Below are 26,577 nucleotides of genomic sequence, written 5' to 3' on the forward strand. Positions count from 1 at the left end.
CCAGTTATCTATAAGCTTTAAGATTTCTCCAGAATCTCATGCAGGAATTAATCAAGAATACGTTTAACTTTCTCACTGGCATTCTTGTGTACCTACACACATTCATAAGCATGTGTGTGTGTGCATGTGTGCACGCATGCAGAAACATTAGGACTCACTAAGGAAAAATAAATCTCCCACACTTGAAAATTAAGGAACTGCATAGGCAGCAAATCTCTGGGTGAGGGTGATGCAGTGGATTATATAAGCCAATAATTTATGTTAGAGTTTCACAAAATGTTAGACACTAGGAAAGAAATCAAAATAAGTCAAATTACATCAATAAAAAGGTATGACTAGCTGTGCTGCTTCGACTGGGATACTATTTCTTGCTATAAACACAAGTGGCTAGAATCTGGATGACTAACTAAACAGTGCAATAATAAAAATAAAGCATGTTATAATAGCTGCTGCTAGATCTACAACCTTGGGGATCAATGAAATAATGCCTGTTGCTATGTATATATATATATATATATATCTCGTGGGTTTTGTTTTTTGGGGAAAAAAAAGTTCAGATCATTCCTAAACTAGCAATTTGTCTGCCTAGGTTTTGCTAAGTCTGTTATGGTTACGATAAAATATAATCTTTCATATTAAATCACTTATGACCTTGGTAAAGTATTACTTTATATTAACTGACCCTTGGGATGCTTTAATTTTACGAAATATGCACTTCAGTTTTTAAAAGTATGAAAGCAAAACTAGATATTCCTAGTCTACTACATCATGTTAACAAACTATCAAGATCTGGGAATACATAGGGGAAAAAAAAAATACAAGGCTTCATCTAATCAGTTTCAAATATAAAAGGATCCTTAAATTAAAAATCATATACAACCTATATTTTAAATCCTTAAACACAAGACATAAGTCTGATTGGCTTCCTGGATTTGTGTCTCCCTGCCCAAGGTTATTCCATGGAAGAAGGTTACCAAAGAAAGTAAAAAACTGTGGGAAAACCCAACACTCACTTTAGGGCAGAGGTCAGCAGCCTTACAGATGTGTAATGACAAGTATTTCTGAAATACATGGTGAAAAAACTAAAGAAAGATTCTCGCTCATGGATTAAGCTAGGGCATCCACAGTTCAAAAATATGTCTTATATAATTACATTAACAGGAATTTAAATTATAAATATATAACTAGGAGGTAAGTCACCTTTGTATTATTTACGTAAATCAGATAACTTCCCTCTTAGTCACCTATCTGCTTACTGACGGAACAGTACTATGGACAGTGAGAGAAAGTGGATTTTAGTGGCGTACCATGACTTGAGGCTGTAACAGAGCAGCGTGAGAGCCCTGGGCACCAGCAGGCACGTGGTATCTGGCAGGTAGCAGGAGTTCAATAAATATATGCTGATAAATAAGTTGGGAAAAGGACACACAGAAAAGGACCTGGAAATATGACAATGACAAACCTGCCTGCTTTGATACTTGATCACAGGCCCTGAAGCTGACAAAGCTAAAGGTGCCATTGACTGCCACTGACATAAGTAACCTGAATCACCAACGCCCAGCTTGGAGTGGTTTCCTCTGCAGTGGCAAGCAGAAAGACATATGATAGAGCCCCCTATACAGTGTAAAAGAAAATCTGATTATTAAAAAGATATTATAATCTGCTTTTTATGTTTGACTAAACTTCAAAGATACTCAAAATACCAGTATGCATAAATAAGAAGCTAGTGATAGAATATAAATAAATGAACTCCTTCTTTCATTCAGAATGTCTTGATATGAAAAAAAAAAAATGCATCTGAACTAAGCAGTGTGTTTATTGACATGGCTGATTTACATTTAGTGTGAGTTCCTAATCCTGCTGTAGACTGGCAACAAGCAGCTCTGTGGACCATACTTCGAGCAGCACAACTTATACCCTAATGATATTTTTCTAAGGAAAATAAGTTGAAAAATAATTACATGTTAGTAGAAGGGGGGCCATAAAGGAAACTAATGTTAAGTATTATTCTCTTCCAAGGTTTTTACATATATTCTTTTATTTAATCTTTATAATAACCCTGTGTTGGCAGTTATTACCCTTCTTAATTAAGGTTCAGAGAGGTGCTAAACTTATTTAAAGTCATGCAACTAGTACAGAAGCCATGAAATGTGCCCCTTAGATCTCTTGTGGCATGGAGTATAACTGACTTGTGGTTCCAGCTACTGCACCTCTGGATCCCTACTGCATTCATGCTATCCTTCCTGCAGAATGCTCCCAGCCAAGGACTGTGCATAGCAGTGGTGCTAAGGCTGGCGCATTTGGGTGAGACATGGGACTTCTCCAAAGGGCAACTCTGGCTTGAGGACTTCCTATCAACCCAAATGCACCTTTCTAGAACTGATTTGCAGTCCAAGACTCTTCCTACCAAGTCTGCCTTCCTTCCCTCTCTCCTTCTACAAATATAGTATCTGCATGACAGTCCAAAGGCTCTTTGCGCCTTCCGCTACCTGCTCCAATAAATCTTTTGTACATCTAATCCCCTCTTGAAGTCTGCTTCTTGTTGAATCCGAACTAATGTAGCTATAAATATAGGTACTGATATTTAATCATGTGATTATTTTGGGAGAAGAGAATGTTAGTATAGAATTAACTACAGTGAGTCTAAGATACTGCATTTTAGTCACAGTAAAGGAAGTTTGATACAAGGAGCAAATTGAAAAGGCTGCCACTGCCTAACCTCCTCTTTCGGCACCTGGGATACAGAGTTAGAGTGAGGACCAAAGGTGGACAGTAATGATGTCGGTTGTTAGACTGATAGAAGTGAGTGTGCTAGCAGATATACAAAACTGCTACTTTTTGGAATTATTAACTTCATATTGCCAATTTTGAAAAAAGCAATAATAGCAAAAACCCAAAACAAAAGGGTACCATGCTGCCACAGTGTTGTCATAGCCACTGTAAGCAATAATTTATAGATTCCTCAAGTGGAAAGTCACATAAGCAATTTTGCCAAAGTCTCGAATGGGTATGATAATGAACGGAATTAAGAAACATTTACTGAATATCTCTTCTGGTTAAAGCAATATGATGGGGAATTCACTAGAATAATTAGATTTAACACATATGTAAACTATTTCTCATATGGGCCAACTTCTTTCATACTTCCTCACCCACCAGAGCCTAGTATAGTACATTCAATTAATACTTTTTGGCTGGTATATCTAAAGGTACACACAACTCTGTATATATTCTGAGTTTCAGATTAAAATTAGAAAACCAAGATAACTTATAAAGTACAGGGAATCAGGATAATGTACTGTGTTCAGGAAAAGAGATTACATAAAAGTAAGATATTAATTAACTTTTAAAATAAATTACATTTTAATGGCTGCTTTAGGAAGAGTAAGAGAATAAAAATGACAACATAATGATGAATGCCTTTGCTTTTCACATCTTCCATGTCTTAACCAGAATGAAAGATCTTAGACCACTGCTAAAAGCTTTACATTCTCTTGGACTCTTAAATTCAGATATTAATAACTCCTTTATAGAAATAAATAAAAAAAGCACTGATGGAAGATGTAAAGTGCATTAGTGTTCATGTTATCTCTCTCAAGTATGAATTTAATGGGTATCTTAATAAGGAGATATAAACTAATGTCACTGATTAGGAAATCTATCTACTCGCATCCATTAGAAGCCTCTAACGGGCCTTGCTGGTGATGTCTGAATGGAATTACTATAAAGCGAATGATGAATTAGTGTTGGGGCAAAAGAACACATAAATGTGCCTCAGAGATGAAACAATTATATTTTATATCACAAGTTAAAGGTCAACTCAAAAGACAGTGCAGTGAGTACTAAAGCAGGGCTAACCAATTTGGCTAAGCCCACTTCTTGGAACTTGCTAAAGCTAAGCTGTTTTGATAGCTGGGCCACAGGCTTCCTTGGTTATAATGACCTGAAAGTAACATTTACATGTTTTAAGTCTTTTTTAATCTCCTAAATACCATGAAGTGATGTTTATCAGATTTTAAGACATAGGCACATTCCGCTTAGATGATTTCATTCTTTGGGGACTTTGTCATTATGAAGGCTTATTAAAAGAAGGTGAAAGTTCACAAGCCTTTAAGAAGAATCCTAAGTGACATTACAAACTAAATCTAAATCCCTCCCCTCTTTTTTTTGGCTTGGCTTGGCTATACAAAGTAATTTCCGTTTCGTGGTTAGTTTAGTGGTCATAATTCAGCAAACTTTGGATAAAGTGACCACCACAAGTAGTATATCAAAAATGGAGACATTGTTTCTCTCACTTTCTCTTCTAATTAGGTTCAATTTCAACACTCAGTGCAAGGGCTTGACCTACAAGTGGTAAATGCCCAAATACTCACAAACTCATTAACTACTAGGCATTTGAGAAATCTTTTATTATTTTAGGCATATTTTAAGCAAAGATACCTATCCAAAACTCAGTCTATTTGTTTCAGAGCTTATTTTTATATTATGAGTATTTAAAATGGTCCCAAATATTGTTTCCAAAAAAGATAAAAAATACTCCATGCAGATTTGTTCCAGTGATTTATTTAAAATTCCTCCTCAAACAAGAAGTTATTTAAATACCCTAAGCCTCAGTTTCCTCACTTGTGAAATGAAGGTAACAATAAAAATCTGAAAGGGCTATTGTAAAAATTAAGGATAAAGAATAAAAACTCTTTTGCATATAGATAATTGATAAAAGTAGACATTCACATTTGTGAAGCTAAGAAGATAAATGAACTTCCAAGTGCTCCAGTTCAAAATTCTTTTTCTTCTGGTATATGACAATGAAATATCAAGTCCTTAGCAATGACAAATATTTCTCAGAGACTACAAGAATTCAATGAAATAGTGTCACATATACTTTTTGTTGTTGATATCCTGTAATTTTTAATGTCAAGATATAATATACATATAAGAAAATGCTTAAAACACACGTATCCATTGTTATCATTATAAAGCAAACCTCTGTTACATCACTGCTCAGTCAAAAACACAGAATGCTGCCAGTGTCCCAGAAGCTCCCCATGAGCTTTCTCATTAACTCCTTCTCTCTCCCAAGGTAGTCATTATCAGTTTTTTATATAGTTTTCATTCCTAAAATACAGTAATATTTTTAAACTATACATAAATAGGCTAACATTGTGGAGATCCTCTTTTGTTTTGCTTCTTTTATTCAACACTGTGTTTATAAAATTTATTATTGCATATAGCTATGGTTTCATGGCTGCACAGTATTCCATTACATAATCATGGATTGCATATCATGATTAATGATAAACATATTGCTGACAGATTTTAAGCTGTTTCTAGTCTTTGGCTATTTTGAATAGTGCTGCCATAAACATTTTCATACGCATATCTTCAAGTTCACTGGATAATGCCAATTGTTTTCTAAAATGATTTTATCAATTTATTGTGTTTTTTAAAACATGTATGTGCTCAAACAAGATGTGGAGGAATCACAGATTCCTGCTACAAGGAAATGGAAAGGTTATTTACTTTAACTTCCTTACTTTAAAAAAAATGAATCTACATCTTAGAAAGATTAAGAGAATTGTATAATGCCACAATGAATAAGAGGCAAATTGAGTTAAGAGAACCGAAGAGAGGCAACTCTGAAGCTTAGAACATAATCTAGGGCTCTTTCTAGAGACATTAAGCTGCATGGCAAGACAGCCTATAAGCAGTAATATACAACTGTAATGTGAACACAAGAGGGACAAGATAGAAATGTTAGAGCAGTTTAGAACAAGTCTACAACAACATTATGTTGTACAACAGAGCTTTGTGAAGCCCATTATATAAATAAGAACACTGAGTCCTAGAAAAATATTTCTTATAAAATGCCACAGTTATCAAGTGGCAACATTGAACCAAGAATTGAACCCATGTCCATTTGTGCCCATGCTCCTAACTACATTTTGTTGCCCTAAAACCTACTCAGCCAGGGGAAATACTGTCGTATTTTAGAAAGTATGAAAAAAAATGTTGATTTTGTTAATTTTACTATGAAGTAATAAATATCAAAGGAGAACTACAACTACCAAGAAAAAATGTAGCTAGGCAAACACTTTAAAGTTGGAATCTTTACATCTGTTGGCATATCATATAATTTGATGGCAGAAGACAAACACTAATGGACAGATTAAGAAACCCAGTGTCTAGTCCCTAGTTCACCAGGAAGGCATTTGTGCCATTTTGAGAATGTCAAAAAAAACTCACTAGGCCTCAGATTTACTTGAAATCAAATTATAATTTTATATATACACACATATATTTTATTATAAAAGAAATACGTACTCAATAAAAAAAATCAGAAATAAAAAAATAAGTAAAAAGATTACCCCAAATCCCACAGAACAAACATAAAATCATACTTTTGGCATACATCTAGGAAGTATTTTTCCCCCTAGTAAACACTAAATGTTTGTTTGGTGCCTTTAAAATTTTTATTTTAAGAACCGTAATATAACTTTGTATTCAACTCTATATTCTCCTCCATTAATAACAAATATATTTCTATGTTCTTACCTAATCTTCATAAAAATTTTAATGGCTGTGGATGTTTTTCAGTTTATTTAATCTACCCCTAGATAGCTATTTTCAGTTATGATAAATGTTTTTTAAATGTTTTCAGGAAGTTAAAATTTCCTTATGATAGAGTTCCTAAGAAGAATTATTAAATCAAAGTGAAAATTCTTATTAAATCTACTCCAAAGAAGAAATCGTGAGGATCAGTTTATGAGCTTTTTGTGTGAAAGCACTATGAATACTACAAAGTGCTTCATAAATGTATGGTGGCATTATCATTATTATTCCACATTAGTCCAAAGAGCATACTGTTTGTAAATTGTATCTTAAAATCTCTTTGATTATGTTATGGTAAGTAAAAAAAAAATAAAGGTGATGATTTTAAAAAAGCAACAAACAGACTGAAATATGAACGATAGCAAGTTAAGAAGCACAGATTCAAAGAATATTAGGATTCATGTGGACTTCAGAGTACATAAAGCTCAACCTTTTTACTTTTTAGATGAGAAAGACTAGGTCCAGTAGAAAGAAACCACTTGTCCAAGGTATCAGCAAGCTAAAAGAGATAGAATAGAATACTGAAATTTCTAATTGTTGGTGTTATGTTCTCTCCATTAAACCATTCCATCCATATTTGTGGAGTCCGTGTGTGACAAAATTTCATTCCTTCTATCGTATCTACCTAAGTTATTTAAATGTAAAATGCTCATCTGAGTTCATAATATATACATATATAAACTGACAACTTATACAAAGCTATTGTTGTAAATATAGGATTCTGATTTGGGTCTATCTACAGATGACTATGGGTCTGTTAGAGAGGATAACTGTCTTTTCTCTCTTTTTTAAAAAAGATGAATTAGCAAAATGTAATTAAAAGTTCTAACATCTAGAATTTCAAGTCATTTATGCTATCCTCTCCTAAAAGCGAGAGATCCTGGGTTTTCAGTCAGAAGACCGAGGCTCAAGTTTTGGCTCTACCCTTAAAAGATATGTGTGCACTTGAGGCTGTGCACTTTATTTCTTCAAAGCTTTGTTTGCCTATTAGCAAAAGAGGACAAGAGAAACTCCACACCTCACAGGGTTACAGAAGATTATAAGGAAAAGTGCCCTGTGACCTGTACAGTGCTAGGCTATAAACATTATTATTATTATCTGTAATAACTATTACAGTATGTAACAGAGAAGAGATAAAAGTTTAATACTCTAAGCCCAAACTACCATCCTTAGTTCAGGTGAATCAAAGCCTGACTCAGTTTCTGTTTTCATAAGGATGAATAGAATAAGAGATTTGTATTTTTTTTTTGTATTAATAACTTGAATATTTAGCATTGCATTTTTTATATGGTCCTAAAATGGCCTCACTTTATTCCATAATGAATTAAAAATATCATCAGCCTACTAACAGCAAAACAAAGAACACTGATAAATTTGGGGGAGTGATCTAGGAATGCAATACTCCACATGATTAAAAATGTAATGTCCCCCAAAAGGGTAACATGTCATAGCCTATAAATGGAGAAGAAGTGACAGTGAGGACTTTATTGCCCAGAAACACACAGAAAGTCATGTCATCAAGAGGCCTAGGGGAGAAGCCCTGACTGATCCCAGTGTGTAAGTCACCTCCGAGCTCTGCCCTTCCTGTCTCCACTCCTACTCCCTCCTCTCTACTTCTTTGAAAGCAAACCATGAAGTCTTAAAGGCCCAGCTTGCATGTTTCCTTTAGGAATACTTCCCAAACTAGTTTTCACATATCTCTATTATTAGTCTACACTACACTGTAATGCCACCCTGGCTAGAAGGTGAGCTACCAGGTTTAGGAACCAAGTCCTATTCATCCTTGTCTCCCCAATGCCCAGCCTAACACCTGACTTGAGAAAGTGATCAATCAGCCCTACTTAGAGCCACAGAAATACCAAAAGAGTAAAGAGAAACAGTCAGACTAGTCATAGGACTCAGATGAAAGAACAGAAACATTTTACAGCAGATGAACAGTGCCAAGCAGCGGAAAAGAATGGAGAAATGAGCCAGGCACTGAGAGATGGGAGTTTAGATGCTTCTTCCAAAAGCTATCTTCAATCCAGCCTTTGCTCTACTGCCATAGACTGCTTTTATATAGCAAAGGAACTGACAATCCCAGAGAACACTGGGGGAAGAAAGGTGGTAAAAACAGAGAAATAAACACTGACACAAGTCTGTAACTTAGCAAATTCTTCACACTTAGTTGCAAAGCCTATGTATTATTTCCTTAGATCTTATATCGTTTTGTAGATTCTACAGTCTATCTATATATTTTTAAAAGGCATAAAAGTGTATTGGTTATTCACAAAAGAACTTGAAACAGCGAATAAATGAACTTAACGTTCACTAATAATCAAAGAGCTATAGATAAAAGCATAAAGTTATTATGTTTCTTCTCTCATATATATAAAGCTAATAAAACAATATTGACAAGGATACAGAAACAGATATGTTAAACTTTAAAATGTATATATTCCTTGAACCAGCAATTAGATATTTATCCTAAGGAAAAAACTGAACACGTACAAATATCTAAGTAGAGGAATGCCTATCATTACAATGTGGTTCATTACAGGGAAATCTTGGAAACAATCTAAATGTCTATTGACAAGGAAGCTGTTAATTACAGTATGTCCATACACCAGAATGCAATGCAGACAACAAAATTTCATACTATAATCATCAAAAGGAAACTATCTTCGCAAAACAGTTAAATGAAAGAAGACATGTAACAGAATGCACAGTATGAAACCACTTATGTAAATTTTTTTATCTATTTAACTTATGTATGTATGTATGTATGTATGTATATTTGCACAGATATTTAGAAAAATGTTCACCAAAATATCACAATGGTTATCTCTAAGTAGTAGAATCCCAAGTGGTTTTAATTTTTTTCATTAATGCTTGTCTGTATTTTAAAACAAATTTATACTGTAACTGGGTCATTTATATGATAATAATGTTATTCGTATTTTGGAAAAAAAAAAAAAGGAAGAAGAAAAAGTGTGACCTTAACTTGAAACTAAAGGCTCACTGATAGTGAATTGGTATCTGAGTACTTTTCCTTCTTTATACACAGAACTCTCAATAGTACAACTAAAAAGGCAACGTTCTCCTCCTTCTTTACTTATTCTTTACTTGCATTTATTTTGTAATCTAGTTCCACACATCTTCACCTCATTTTATATTTATGGAATATGGGCTTTCTTTACAACAAAAATTACACTGTACTTTACATTTTGTTTATTTAGCAAACACTTATTTAGCACTTAATGCGTTCCAGGCACTATTCTAAGTGCTTTACAAATATCTAATCCTCGTAACAACTCTAAAAGATAGGAATTATACCTATAACCATAGGTATAATTATTATCCCCATTTTACAGATGAGAATACTGAAGTACAGAGAGATTAAGTAACTTATCCAAAATCATACAGCTAAAGTGACAGAACTGGCATTTGAACTCTTGGAGTCTAGATCCATAATTCTTTTTCTTAAACACTCAGCTATGGTGAATTTATTTTACTTCATTTAATTTTAGGATTTTGGTTTTCACTTGATAAATTTACACTTATTAGGATACTAATTTTATCTTCCCTGGAAACCCAAGTTTGAACATTTTAAAATGTTTTTCTCTAATACGTATCAAAATTTACATATAATGAATTTTGAAGTTAATGTCCTTAAATAGCTTAAACCTAAACAATGCTGGTCACTTTGATGCCAACTAAAATCGGACCAAATTCATTTTTCGTATATGTTATTTCTTATAATTCATTTCATGAGGTTTAACCAGAAAAAAATAGTTAGAATTTATATTCTACTTTTTCTAAACTAAGCACTGTGTATTTCATTTCAGTTGAAGTTCATTTTTTAAATGTTTTTCTCTCAGCAAAAAAAGTCGCTCATGGTGGTGCTTTGGCTAACATCATTACTGAATAAGCAATTTATTTAAGTGAAGAAAATAATATGCCATCTTAAAATACTAAAATATGCAAAGTAAAAGGCTAAAGTGAATCTTTTAAAAAAACAAGGATAAAGGAAGAAATAGAAGTTATCAAAAATGCTAAACCAAATAAGGTGCCAAATTTAGGTCTTAGGTAGTCACGGATATAAGAGAAAACTGTCATTTAATGTTTCTTTCTGTCTAATAAAAGGAAACTAGCAAATATAGGATCTGAATTTCTTTGCACACTCTTCAGAGACTTAGTTTATCTAAATGTAAAATGGAAATAATAATACAAAGACTTTTGGGGCTTTTTCAAAGAATAAAGTGAAAGATCACTGTACCCTAAAATAATCTGTATAAATGTAAGTTACAACTGTTTTACTTTTCATTGGAAAGATATTTTTGGCATTGGATTTTTAGTTTCAGTCTGAAACGGGGGAAAATGTCCAAATGAGGTAAAAATAAATTGCTTTATCTTGTCAATTTATCACTCTTCAGCATTTGATGAGTACAATGATCAAGTCAATATACCATTATAAATATCTAATAAACTGGTTAATAGCTGATATGGTTCTTAAAAAAATTAATAATGACCACTTAACCAATTACTTGTAACTCCAAAAAGTTAACATGTTATCACTTTAAACACAGAATGGAACTTTTGGAAAACAACTACATATATTATTTTTTACCTCAATTAAAGCCTTCATTTAAAAGACATAAGTCAAGACACACTTAAATGTATATTTAAATACACAATTAAATAGAAATAAGTTAATTAAGAAGGAAAGAACAATCTCCTGGCTAACTCATTCACCATTCATATTTTTGATAAATATTTACTGAATTCTCGAAACACGCTCAGGGAGCTCACACACACCACATTTATGTCCAATTATAAACACTGGTAACTGTGTGGTGCTGGGGCCAGTTGTGGTCAATAGTAGGGATATTTCCTTTCCCTACTATTGAGGTGATCTTCTGCTCTAGCCAGGCTGGTCTTGATATACCTTACGCAGTCCTTCTTCTGTACCTTAGCTTCCCCTTCTCACTCGCTAGCCAGATGCTTCCATCCTTGATTTTCTAGTTTAGGTGTCATATCTTTTTACTGAAGCTTTCCTTCTTCACGTCAGCCTAACAGGAATGTCAATAACAACAAGAGCAAAAAATGGCAGCTACCATTTACTGAGTACCTTTTCTGTGGATAAATCCTGAGCTACAAACTGGACATTCATTGTTTCTAGTCCCCTCAACAATCCTACAAAGATTTTCCAATCTTTATAGAGATAAAGGAATGGAGGTGCAGTGTGATTTTATTACATGCCCAAGTTCATCAGTCACTGGGATGCAGATCCAGGTTATGGGACTCTAAGCTACCATAGGGCTCTCCCTGCTGCAAGCCAAAACTGCACTTTGAATGGAACTTTTTTGACAGTGATCACTGTGTGCCTTTACTGTTGGCTAACTGTTTACATACTGTGCATATTTTTACCCCACCCCCTCAAATATAGGCCCACTGAGGGTAAAGTCAGCCTCTCATAGGCCTTGTATAGCTCAAACACTCAGATATTTGTGCACTGAGATATATATTACACATACACAAGAAAATGGAACTTTTCTATTCTTAGAAAAAAATTACATAAAGGATGAATAATAAATTAATGATCATCATCTTTCAAATTGAGGATGTGACTGCTTTGTCCACAGCTGCATAAAGCTTAAGTTTGAATTGATTTAGTGGAAACACTTTAGGACTCACAAAAAAAGCTTGAGACAAGATTTCTGTTGCTACAAACTGCTTTAGTACTTACTGTATCTTATATCTGAATCTGTCACTCTACAGAGCAGAAACATATACATACAAAATACATATATATGCTAACTAACATGGTAATTAAACCTTATTTTTAAGAAAAATCTAGAGGAACAGATGTCCAAGATTAGAAGAATGGTTAAATAAGTTATACGCACACAAATGAAATATTGTATGTTAAAAATATATATTAACTAAAAATTTTGACTAACAGTTTTTAATGGATTGGTGAAATGCCTGTGCTCAAGAAAAAAAGATACAGAGCAGTATTTATAATGTTATCTCAACTATGTAAGAAAAAGACAAAAAAGTTTGGAAGATCCAGAAGGTACATGTGAACGGTGAGACTGGATTATTTTAAAAATTCTGGTCTTCTATCTTCTTGTGTACTTCTTAAAACTTCTATAATTGACATATATTATTATTGTATTTAGAAAATATTTTTTAAAGAAAAAAGATATAGGGTGGTACTAGCATAAGGATAGGGTTTAGAAATAAACCCTCACATTTATAGTTAATTTTCAACAAATGTGCCAAGACAATCCAATGGGTAAAGAGCAGTCTTCTCAATAAATTTTTCTCAGACAGACAACTGGATATTTTCATGCAAAAGAATGAAGCCGGATCCCTTTCTTACATTATATAAAAAAATTTAATCAAAATGGATCACAGACCTAAACATATGAGGTAAAACACAGAAGAAAATCTAAAAGTACTTGGGCTAAGCTTTCTTAGGTAAATTGGAATTTATCAAAACTAAAATCTTTTGTGCTTCAAAATACAAAGAAAGTGAAAAAAGACAACTTGTGGAATGAGAAAAAATATTTGCAAATTGTACATTTGAGAAGGGATTTGTGTATAGATTATATAAAGATCTCTTATAACTCAATAATAATGAAGACAAATAACCCAATTTAAAAATGGGCAAAGAGTCTGAACAGACGTTTCTCCAAAGAACATACATGAATGTCTAATGCGCACATATAAGATGTTCAACATCATTAGCCATTAGGAAAGTTCAAATCAAAACAACAATGAGCTACAGCTTTATATCCAGTAGGATAGCTATAATCAAAAAGATAGAAACTAACAAGTGTTGGCAAGGATGTAGAGAAACTGAAACTCTTATACATTGCTGGTAGAATGTAAAAGGATACAGCTATTTTAGGAAATAGTCTGGCAATTCTTCAAAATATTAAACACAGTTACCATATAGCTCGACATTTCTGCTCCTAGGCATACACCCGAAAGTAACAAAAACATATGTACCCACAGAAACTTATATATGAATTCTCATAGCGGTATTATTAATAATTGCCAAAAAGTGTAAACAACCCAAATGCCTATCAACTGATGAATGGATGAATAAAATGTGGCATATCCATATACAACTTCAAATTACCAAAATGATTTGGCCACCAAAACAAAACAAAACAAAACAAAACAAAACAAAAAACTGATACATGCTATAATATGGATGAACCTTGAAACTATGGTAAGTGAAAGAAACTAGTCACAAAGAACAAACGTTTTATGGTTCCATTTATATGAAATGTCCAGAATAGGCAAATATATAGAAACAGAAAGTAAAATGGTAGCTACCTAGGGATGGAGGTCTTGGGCTAATGTGAGTGATTGCTAATGGGCACAGGGTTTCTTTTCAGGGCAATGAAATATTCTAAAAGCAGCAGTGGTGATAGTTTAAAAACTTGATGAATATACTAAAAAACATTGAATTGTACATTTTAAATAGATGAATTATATGGTATGTGAATTATATCTCTGTAAAGTTATTTTTCTTTAAAGGTATAGATATAAATCTTAAAAATAGTTTCTACTACATTACTGGAAAATTTTGTAGCCAGCAGGGGTAGGGGGAGGCATTTTGACTATTAAAACATCCTCAGAATTTGTTTTCTTGATTCCAAGAAGAATGAAGAAAATAAAAACACATTTTCCCCTCATGTGTCACATACATTGGGCTGTACGTTAAAGAAATAGACACGAATTTAAGCTGCTGGGTGTAAGCTGGCATTGATCCCCTCTAAACAGCTGTGCACTATGGACCCCATGAGCAGACAAATTTTAGAGAAAAATCATATCCTTGGCAGAATGGAGGTTTCCAATTTTTACTTTCTATGAAGTCTTAAAATAACCTGAGGGGAAAGGGAGGTAAAAGAGTAAAAGGAAGAGAGGTCATGAAACTCCCAGGTTCTGATCCCAGTTCTTCTACTTAACTCAATCTCAGGGGTCTCATCTGTAAAAAGCAGATAACTGTTTGTGCCCTACCTACCTCACAGGATTGTAATAAGGCACAAATAGGAAGGAAGGAAGGAAGGAAGGAAGGAAGGATGGATATAACTGTATTTGACTTCAGAAGATTTGGTCTTCAATTCTGTTTGCCATTTAATAGCTTTGTCATCCTCAGGAAAGTAAACATAGCAACAGCTCAATTTTTTATATCTAAAGATAGATCTGGTCAATGTACTTCAGAAAGAATGAAATGAAATATAGAAGTAAAAATATACCAAAAGCCATTACATTCAATACAAATGTAAATCAACATTCGTATTTGTAAACTATGTCCTCAAAGCATTGCTCTTAAGTCCCTGAGCTTTCAAGAAAGGAAAGAAGAGGCCTGGCTTAAGAGCCAAAAGCAATAGGGAAGAATCCACTGATAGCCTTATGAATTGGATTACACTACACAGTATTATCAGAATTCAAATTAGCAAGTCTCTTATACAATATTTCCACATTTGGCGAACTGACACATGTGTCTTGGTTTATCAAACTATGAGCAATTGAGGTGTTCCATAGGAAATCTGGATTCTCCCACATTCCCTAGAATAGCAGTTCTCAAACTCTGTAGTCTCAAGACCCTTTTACGCTCAAAATTATTGAAGACCTGAAAGAGCTTTTGTTTATGTGAGTCATGTATATCAGTGTTTATTTATCATATTAGAAGTTAAAATTGAGAAAACTCTTAAATATTTATTAATTCATTTAAAAAATAATAGAAATCTATTTGTTGCTAACATAAATATTTTTTAATGAAAAAACAAGCATATTTTCAAAAAAAGAAATTTAGAATGACATTGTTTTATATTTTTGCAAGTCCCTTTTCCAATCTCTGCCTTAACAGAAGACAGCTGGATTCTCATATATTTATTTTGTTACCATATATGTGGTTCCATAAGAAAACTCAGCCTCATACAGATTAGCAGTTGGAAAAGAGCATTTTAATAGCCTTTTCAGATAACTGTGGATATTCTTCTCTGATACCACTCTCAAGCTCAACGAATAGTACTTTCTTGAAGTTTAGTAAAAAGGTAGAATCAGAAACCATATCAACATACTGTTCGCACCTGTTACAGTAAAATCCATTGGTTTTTGGCCCTTTGAAGAGATCTTTATCTGTAAGTGATTTGAAAGCATCATGCACTGGTCACTTGGAAAATACAGGCTCACCAAGTTACATAGATTTTAAATGCTAACACATTAATTATAAAATATTCAAAAGTTACAGTTGTTAAATATCACTACCAGCCTCATCAAAAACATCTTTAAGGAATAGGAAGCTCTCAACCTCATGGCGGCAAACACAAGTTTTCCGAAATACTAATTTTCATTAAAAATCTTGAATTTTATGATCAGTTGATTTCCTTTGAGAGGCTCACTTCACTCATTCTTTAAAAAATGCTTGGCAAATACCTAAGCCTGAATAGTTTGTCAATTGCCTGTCAGTCAGTCTTTCAATTAAAGATTGTGCTCCATGAAAGAATGAGGTAGTTAGCAACCAATTGCACAAGTGCTTTTCCTTGAAACAAACCTTATACTTCAGCATCCAGTGCAAATGCTTTATGCACATTTCCCTTTCCATCGCACAGAATATAAAAAGGGTCAAGGGTACTCGAGGGTCAAGATTTAATATAATAATTTTTACTGCTTCATGAAGAACATTCTTAAGTGAAACGATTTTTTTTTAAACTATAAGTTTGCTGAAAGTATCCCCTTTTCTGATTTTATGTCAACATGTTCACTTATGTTCTATATCCTATTTCCTCTTCCCTTCTCAAAGACTTTATTCCTTCAAGTGTCCCTTTTTATCTTATATTGACAATTTTTCTCAATTTGATCACTCTCATCAGCATATAAACTGATATTTCCCATCTTAAAAAAAAACCTCTAATCTCCACAAAACGGATAAAAAGCAACAACAAAAAACTTCCCTTACCCCCACTATCTTTTCCAGTTATGAACCCATTTATTTCACTTCACAAAAAACACCCCAGAAGAGTTGTCTACAATCAATGTCACTTCCTCACTTCCTATTCACTCTTCAACAAACCTATTCCTCTACAAAAGCTGCTCTTGTCAATGACTTCCATGTTCCCAAGTTCAGGAAGCTTCATCTTACAGTAGGATTTGACATAGATGATTATGCTTCCCTTCCAGAAATTTACTTTCCTTAGTTTCCAAATTATTACTTTCTCTTGGTTTTCTCTCTACTTGACTGGCCATTCCTCTCAGTCTTTGCTGGTTCATCCTCCTCTACTCAACTTCTAAATGTGATTTCTCAGGGCTAAATCCCATTCTATATTTCTGTCTATATTAATTGTCTTTCACTCTTTTCAACTCTTCATTCTCTCCCTGGTTGATCTCATCTGGTATCATGTGCTTAAAATCATCTTTATATCGATGACTCCCAAATTTGTATCTCTAGTATTGACCTCATTACCCTGAGTTCCAGACCCATATCCTGTTGCCTACTTAATGAGTGTACTTGGATTTCTAAGTAGCAACTCAAACTTAACATTTTGAAAGCAAAACGTGTGGTTTCCTTAACTCCACATCTCCTAGACCCTCCCCTATTGCAACAAATGGCATTTTCATCCTTCCAGTTGCTCATACACAAAATCTAGGAGTCATTCTTGATTACTCCTCTTTCCTCACCTCCCACATTCAAACCATTAGCTCATCTCCCATAATAAAATTTTTTATGAAGATATAATTAACATATTAGTTTCAGGAGTACAATATAAGGATTCAATATATATTGTGAAATGATCACCATAATAAGTCTAGGTAACATCCATCACCACACAAAGTTATACTTTTTTTTTCTTGTAGTGAGAACTTTTAAGGTATACCTTCTTAGCAACTTTAAATATGCAGTACAGTATTGTTAACTTTAATCACCATGCTGTATATTGCATCCTCAGGACTTATTTATTACACAACTGGAAGTTTGTACCTTTTGACCACCTTCACTCATTTTGGCCATCCCTTAACCCTTTGCCTCTGGCAATCACCAAAGATGTTCTCTGTATCTGAGTTCAGTTTTAAGATTCCACATATAAGTGAGATTGTACAGTATTTGTCTGTCTCTGTCTGACTTATTTCACTTAGCATAATGCCATCAAGGTCCATCAAATGGCAAGATTTCATTCATTTTTATGGCTAAATAAAATTCCGCTGTATATATATATGGTGTGTGTATGTGTGTATGTACGTATACCACATACACAATGAAAATGTAAAACCACATTTTCTTTATCCATTCATCCGCTGATGGGCACTTAGGTTATTCTACGTCTTCGGTATTGTAGATAATGCTGTAATAAACATAGGGTTGCCGATATCTTTTCAAGTTAGTATTTTCATTTCTTTCAAATAAGCGCCCAGAAGTAGAACTGATGGATCATACAGTAGTTCAATTTTTAATTTTTTGAGGAATTTTGATACTGGTTTCCTTAGTGGCTGTATCAATATACATTCCCACCAACAGTGCACAAGGGTTCCACTTCATCCACATCCTTGCCAATATTTGTTATTTCTTGTCTTTTTTTTTTTTTTTTTTTTATAATAGACATTCTAACAGGTATAAGGTGATACCTCATTGTGGTTTTTATTTGCCTTTCCCTGGTGATTAGTGATGTTTAGTACACATAATATATTTTAAATCTGTTCACTCCTCTCCGTCTCTATCCCTACTATCCTAGTCCAAGCATCAACTTTCCTCTGGTCTTTTGAAATAGCCTTCTAAATGATGACTTTGCTTTATTCTAGTTCCCTATAATCTACAGAGCAGCTACATTGATCTTTGAAAAAATAAATCAAATCAAGTCACTTTCTTGCTTAAATTATTGACTTCCCTTTGCATTTAGAATAAAATTCAAGCTCTTTACTGTAATCTCTAAGGCCTATATGATATGTTCCCTGGCTACCTCTCCCCTTAATTACTAAGCTCCTACCACATTAGCCTGTTACTTAAACACAAAAAGCTCTTTCCTACTTCAGGGCCTTTGCACTGTTTCTATACCCTAGGGAACTTACTGTTTCCTAGCTCTTTGAATGGGCTGGTTCCTTGTCATCTCCATGTCTTAGCTCAATATCACTTCTTCAGTAAGGCTTATTTGACAGCTTTATCTAAAGTAGGTCTCTCTCCAGTTATTTACTATTCTATCACCTAATTAATTTCTATCATATCACTTACCACTACCTAAAATTATTTCGTCTGTCTCTTTCCATTACATTATAAGCTTAAGGAGGCAAGGAACTTTCTCTTCCTTTTTAAACAGCTTTATTGAGATATAATCACATACCAAACAACTCACTCATTTAAATTGTATAATTTAATGATTTTTGCTTTATTAAATTTTTTAATTATAGAAAAATATATAACATAAAATTTGTCACTTTAACCATTTTAAGTGTATAATTCAGTGGCATTAATTACACTCACATGTTGTACAACTATCATCACTATCTATTTCCAAAAATTTTAAATCATCCCCAATAGAAACTGTAACCATTAATTAATGACTCTCCCATTTCCCCCTTCTCCCAATCCCTGGTAACCCCTAATCTACTTTCTGTCTCTATGATTTTGCCTATTCTAGAAAATGTATATAAGTGGAACCATATAATATTTGTCATTTTGTTTCTACTTTATTTATGAGGAAGATCTTGTCTTATTCACTGCCCTATCAATTGAGACCTCAGTATATATAGCACACTGTAGATAATCAACAAATACTTGTTGCATCAACTAATTCATCAATTTTAAGCAAGTCACAGATTTTCTGGATCTCAGTTTCTTAGCTGTGTGATGGAGCTGTATCACAATTTATTCATTTATTAAACATCTTTTGAGAATTTACAGTGTTTCAGGCATTGTGTTTATAAATGGAAATATCATAATGTGCAAAACAGTTATTGTCTCTGCTCTCAACTAATGTTCAATTCCTTTTCCATTTAGGAATGCCATCTTCTTAGATTCTGTGCATGTTTAGGATGGAAATATAAAACACAATGAAATATATGGAAGTAAGCCTGTCAGATGATGTGATGCTACACTTGGCTGATGAATGTCAAAAGTCATATTGTCTTCAAATTCATTTAATATTAGCTGCTCTTTTCACTTTGCACAGTGATGATGAGGTTCACATAAATATATATGAATGCATGTTATAAACTATAAAACCTCTCCATAAATGTAAGATAAAGTATTATAATTTTTGATTTACTATTTTTTATGTTCTGGGAACTAAAAGCAAACTACTATGATAGTAAATTCTAATATACTTATAAACTTACTGACAATTATGGCAAAACCTGTTTTTTTTATTAATTGATATTAATTACACCGTACCTGAATATTGCCAGGCCCATTCCTAGTATATTATGTGCTGACCAACAAAAAATGCTTTTCCAGACAAAAGGGCTTGAAAAATATTAATAAATGGTGCTAAAAATAAGGCATTTTGCTTTATTCGCTTTCAATACCAAGCGTGCACACACACACTACACACACACACACACACACACACACACACACCTTTAGACGGCAATGACAGGAAGTGGGCAAGCAGGCCTTACTAATCCTCTCAGCTCTTCAAACAACACTTGAGGACTTCTACTTGAAGGCCTGTCTTTCTAAGCTTGTGCTTTCAAAACTTGGGCTGGACTGATCCCAAATACTGAAGTAACAAATATTACTAAATTCTGTCATTTCCTCTACCAAAAAAGTGATTTTACTACTACTTCTGGTTGTGATGAAAGGTCCTATTGACTATTCAAATCCTCAACCAAGTTATGGATGCAGTATTAAATGACTTCACTACTTTTTCTCTGGCACTTTAACACATGCCAATGCTTTCATCCACCTCCACTAACGTGGCTTATAAATTACTGAGGTGGGGTCATTTTAAAAGTATGATTTGTTCACATCTCTAGAGATGGGGTATAAATGAGACTGGCTAAGAAGACAAACTCCCCTTTGACAACATGTATTGGTATTAATGTAGAGAAAAATAAACTTTCAAAAGTTAGAAATATCTTATTGATATACTACTTGATTAGAAGCCATGATAATTTATAGTTCTGTGATTTGTTATAAATAGAAATGTAATCAAGTGATGGTAGTAAGGCCAAAGACAAAATGAAACATTCCTAAGAAACAGTAAGAGACGGAGTAGAGATGAAGCAAAGAAAGGTTAAAAGTCACAAATCTGCTAAAAGTTGCTTTCTAAATGCTAAGGCGCTTCCTGAATGAACTCTGAAACCTAGGAAAGTCTGTTTATAAGAAGTTTACTCTCCTCTCCTTTTAAAACTGCCACAACAGTTACGAACAAAGAACAAAAAACGAAAAAAAACAAACAAACAAAAAACAAAAACAAAAACCACTAGAGAGCAAGATACTTGCTCCTTCTGGATTTAGAGTGGTTAACCTATTGATCTTAAACACAAACACTAGTGTGCTCCCTCATTATCAAAAATAGTATAAAGCTGCAGAGGATACAAAATTATTTAAATACATGAATAAAACTAGTTTAGCACATTTTTTAAATACATGAATAAAACTAGTTTAGCACATTTGCAAACTTGGTTCAGTTAAGAATAAAGTCAGAGGCTACTTGGGAAATGTTCCAAAGAGAGGACCAAACAAATACTAGAGCTAAGAGTCTGATGTGGACGGCTGACTTTCCAAAATTTTCCACTGCACATGCTCAGCCTCCACCTTTGTCCTATTTTCAAAGCAAGCTGGGCTATTCTTAGCACTTCTTTATACCATCCTTTGGAATTCCTACTGGACCCTAAGAAGAAAGAAGGGAGGGAGGGAGAGAGGGCGAGAGGGAGAGGAGGAGGGACAGAGAGGGGGAGGAAGTAAAGGAGAGAGACAGGGAGAGAGAGCGCGTGCGAGCGGGCATGTGTGTCTATGTACACGTGTGCATGTGTGTGTGTTTGAATCTGGGATTTATGAGGAAATCCAAGCATTTCAGCCTTAGTCTTAATCAGGAGTAGATTTCACATGAAATATTCCAACAAACTTCTGACCTAGGGTATAGGTTCTTAGAGCAAGAAAGAGAAAACAGGGCGGGGAGAAGAACCTCTAAGCTCAGATCAGAACTTTGTCTATGAAATGAGGCCAACCTTACCGATATACTGACTCCCAGACTCTGGACTCCAATATCCATGCGTTCTTTTCCACCTTGGCTGACTTTACACGGAGGTGCTCTCTAATTTACTTAGATGCATCTCTTCTCCCTTAATGCACTCTTAGTGTGGTCACTTCTTGACCAGTTCTGTCTAAACACTGCCTTTTCCATGGTATGACAACTGTGATCAGTAGTGTGAGCTAGGTAGCCTTGAAATTAAAAGTTTGGTTTCTTAGATTGAGATACTTTTCTGCCAAAAATGGGGGAAGGGAAAGTGTCAGTTGTGGGAAGAATGGCACATGGAAAGATGAGTCATGGGCCAGAATCTGTGAGCAAGGCTGCTTGCCTGGAATAAAGAACATGAGCTGGAGTGACAATAACAATAAAAGCAGTACAACCGAGAGGGCAATGAGTGTAAAGTTTATAAAGCATATGATTGAGGACTGCAAACTAGAAATTTGATCCAACAGCAGAAAGGATAAGAATCTTAAGAAAAATCAAATTAAAAAATAAAACATTAAACTGAGGTTGGATGACAGAAAGAAAGTCAAAGATGACACTATATAGAGGTTTAATTCTAGATCTATCAGGAATGAATAAGGAAATTGTTCAGTGAGTCTTTAGATTTATATAGATAAAAGGCAACTTGGGATCATGTAAACAAAAGAATCACGAATCATGAATCTATTGCTTCTATAAAATGGAAAGGTCTGGGGATACAGTTAATAATGACTTCAAATAACAGCGAAACCTGGATACTCATCCATAAGTTATTCCAATTGGAAGGATGCCCAAATAAAAACAAGGCACTGAAGTTGAACTTCCTTTACAACTAGAGAATTTATAGAATGTCTACCTTTTTAAGTAGAGCAGAGTATGCTGAAGAAATGCTGCATATTTCCTTTAGAAAAACACAAACCCAAGCAAGCATCTGTTAGTTTTTCTACAGACATTATTTAAATGAGATACCAACTGGTGTGATGTTGAGAAAGCCACGAAAATCCAGATGGTGTGGAAGGACCATATGCTTGGTCTTTCCTTTTGGCTCTGGATAATAAGGTGAGGAGACCATTAAGGACTTGCCAAAGCCACTAAACTTTTACCCCATAAACAACTTCCAATGCAAAATAAGTCTCTAGAAATGGTCTAAGAGAAGAAAGCTGTGTGAGAAGAAAGCTATTACTAGTCAAGTTGCAGAGGCAAGAGGTTATAAAGTCCACATTTGAGTACAGTCTACTAGCAAGTAACAACACAGCAAAGGACCTCTGAGTTTAGCAGAAGGATTCCAATTTGTACTTATTGTTTCTCTGTAGTATTTATAATGGCACAGAATAAGACTGTGGCCAAAAAGAAAACAAAAAACAAAAAAACCCAAAAAAACGAAACATGAAACTTTTCATTGACACTGTAACTGGTTAAATAAAACGGCCAACTCTAGTACTTACTTATAAAGAAAGAAGGTTAGCAATCCAAGGAAGCAGCGTGTATGTGGGAAGTAAGAGAGAAGCGAAGAATGAGTTACTTACCTGTGCTATATTTTTGTTGAGAAGATAGACACCATAGTCAAATTGCAACTTCTCCCCTCCTTTTGGATATAATGGAAACCTAAAAAAGGTAAAGTAGGATCAGAAGTTTTCCAAAACTTGAATAAAACAACCTCCAAGTTGTTGACAAATGTGGAACTTTCTTGGCTACAGCAGAAACATCTGAGGACTTGGACTAAAACATTCAGTTACAGTCATTGCAACCTATTGCTTTAATATCCTCATTACATTAGTTAAATCAGAACAATGACTGCTTTGTTTAAAAAAATGAATTAGCTCATGCAACAGAGGACTTATACATAAAAAAGTGATCCACGAACCTCAAAGAGTTGAAGCCACTATGCTTCAAATTTACATGTCATAACCTTGGACCCAACATCTCAACTTCTACTACATTGGAGAATATTAAGAAAAAAAATCAGACATGAAAATGATATATAAGATTTCCGTTTCTTTTAAGGTGGCCAGTCAAATCAATAGCACCAATATGAGTGAAAATTCATCAAAAATTCATTTGCAGCAATGGCTATGTGGATGTTACATGGGTCCAAGGCAATGAACTCATGCCACACAGCTCTCACATGACTTTCCATTTTAACCTGACTCACTGAAGCATAAGGCCTGAGATCCACGATCTTTATAAAGATAATAAATTATTTTAGAAGATAATTTTCCCTTATTATTTTTCTTTTCATATTTACTATTTTTCTTTTCATATTCTTAAAAATGAAGAAAAGGTTACAGTATACCTATATTCTAATCATATTTTCCTAATTCTCAAGACCAAACATACATTTTATCCTCTAAAACAGATTTCTCTACAAACAGATCAAGCACAACTTAGGATCAAGAAGAAAACTTCACCTTCCTTATCTTTGCAATACACGATTACTCTTGAGAATAAAATTATTTTACTGAAATGAATGGTAGATGACAATTACTAGATATTCTTAGTTTTAATTTTCTAAAGAAAATATACATCCATAAAGCTTGGAGGATGTTGCTTTTTAGGGAAAATTGAAAAAGACAGAATTTAAAAGCTTCATATTAAACTCACGAAAGATGCTGATTACATGGTGTCCAAATGTAAATCTGCTGTAAATTTAAAGGCACTGGGGCGTGAGCAAGGTCATAAACTATTTTTATTGTCTACTACAGGAACACCAAATGCTTCACACACCATCAAGAGAAATAGCTTTGTATTTAATTGAAACAGTAAAAAATAAGCTAGGACATGTGTTTTGGTCCTGAATTGAGATGCATAAAAATGACAGCAAAGCAAATTCAGGATAAGCAAAGTGCAACACCAGGCATTCATAGGATGTCTATGAATCATTCATATTTGTATGGGGTAGTTTGCAAAGAAACTACCTAACTGGAAAGACAAAACAACATGTAGGCACTTTGAAAGGGATCTATGAGTCCTAAAACTTTTTACTGAATAGTTGTTAGTCTATAAACCATCACATGTAGACTATGTGCACAACTCTCCAATACCGTAAATATCTCTCTCCACTTTCAAGTTATAAATACAGAAACTGTTTTAAATGTTAGAAGACTAAATTGAAAAAAGCACGCATTGAAAACCAAGCTTCTAAATTCCTGAAAAGTGGATCACACAACATTGACTTTATTACCTCTCTAAGGACTTCTTTATAAAAAGAACCACAAAGTATGTATAGAACATTAAAATAAATCTAAAGAGTAATTAGAGCCAAAGGTTCAAATAGGGCAATTTTAAGAGAGATCAAATATTAGGACAGAGTTCACGTCTTAAATTGTTTTGAAATTCTTAAGGGTCACTTCAAGTTGAACAGTATAATAGTTTATAACTATTACACATTCATCTTACTTTGCAAAAGTGCATGGATTTGTAGATCTATTAAGCAATCTATAAAAATGAAATCTATTTTAAAGGGTAAAACTTGTTATCCTCAGGACATGAGAGAAATCAAAGGCATCTTAATTCAATATAGATAGAGAATTAAATTAGCAAACTGTAGAAGGTTTAGATAAGAATGTGGTCATTCAAGTACAACCAGAAAAATATCCTTAGTACCACAAATAGAATGCATTAAAGCAGAGTATTACATTAAATAACTGGAGGAAGAACTCTACATTTCCCATTATTACACTCTTATAGAAAGGCAATTAAAATGAACAATATTAAAATCTTTTTCAAATTAAATTAAATTATATTTCCAAATTATTTTAAAAATTCACTGACTCTACATGGTATAAATCAATGAATTACAAAGCAATAAATAGATTATGCTTTGTAATAGAGTTCTTTAGTACATAGTAATTTCAGTATGAATAAAGATTATGACAAGACTACCAAAAAGCTAATGTGATCCCAGCTTGTTTTAAAAGAAACAGAGCAGATAACCAGCAAACGTGCTAGTGTCAACTACTTCATGCTGGGTCTGACTATACTGAGACATCTATGTTCAGTCTGGGAGTTAACGTTTTTATAAGTATACAGATGAATAATTGGAAACTTTCTTGTAGGTTATATTTCTTATAGGTTTTGAAATAATCTCATTTGACTATAACCAGCAGTGAAGTAGAGTGGTCCAGTGTTTTTATTATTTAAAAAAAAACCCTGACTTTCCTTGGTCACCTACTTAAGTGGAAGAGGTATGACCTCAATATTAGGTCTTCAATTATAAATTCCGTATTCTTTCTATTGCCTCGGAGTCCTTTAAAAAAGAACAACCAGGATGATTAGAAAAACAGGAGCTACAGTTTTGAGAGAAATAATTGAGGGAATCAGAGGTATTTAGCCCAGAGGACAGAAGTCTTAAGGATAACATATGAAGTACTTTCAGAGAGAAAAAGAGCTGGTTTTGTTTTCATGGCTTCAAGCAGATAGAAACAAAGTTAATGGTAAATGTTACAGGAAAATGGATTTCGCCAGTTAGTCAAAATCCAAAAGATCTTGAGTAGAGGCAGCCAATCAGAAGCTGGGCAACGAATGATGAACATGTATCCAGGGGGCTTAATGGACTGAATGGTGGCCCGCAAAACATATGTCCATATCTTAATTCTTGGAACCTGTGAACGTGACCTTATTTGGAAAAAGGGTCTGCAATTAAGTTAAGGATCTTGAGATGAGCTCATTCTTAATCATCAGGGTATATATCCAATAAGTATCCTTATAAGGGACACACTGAGGAGGGATACAGAGAAGAGGAGAAAGTCATATAAAGATGGAGGCACAGATCAGTTACACAGTCACAAGCCAAGGAATG

The 26,577-nt window shown here is 33.9% G+C and overlaps 1 protein-coding gene across 2 annotated transcripts in view; it reads right to left on the bottom strand.

Moving 5' to 3' along the window:
• Positions 1-26,577, bottom strand: part of UVRAG (UV radiation resistance associated) — a 263,690-nt gene that overhangs the window by 46,608 nt on the left and 190,505 nt on the right. For both annotated transcript variants that reach the window (XM_023535521.1, XM_011368399.2), the window contains one exon: positions 23,306-23,384. In XM_023535521.1, coding sequence (XP_023391289.1) covers positions 23,306-23,384 — 79 coding nt within the window. The remainder of the gene's footprint in view (positions 1-23,305; positions 23,385-26,577) is intronic.

Source organism: Pteropus vampyrus, unplaced genomic scaffold (assembly GCF_000151845.1).
Source record: "Pteropus vampyrus isolate Shadow unplaced genomic scaffold, Pvam_2.0 Scaffold141, whole genome shotgun sequence".
NCBI lineage: Eukaryota > Metazoa > Chordata > Mammalia > Chiroptera > Pteropodidae > Pteropus > Pteropus vampyrus.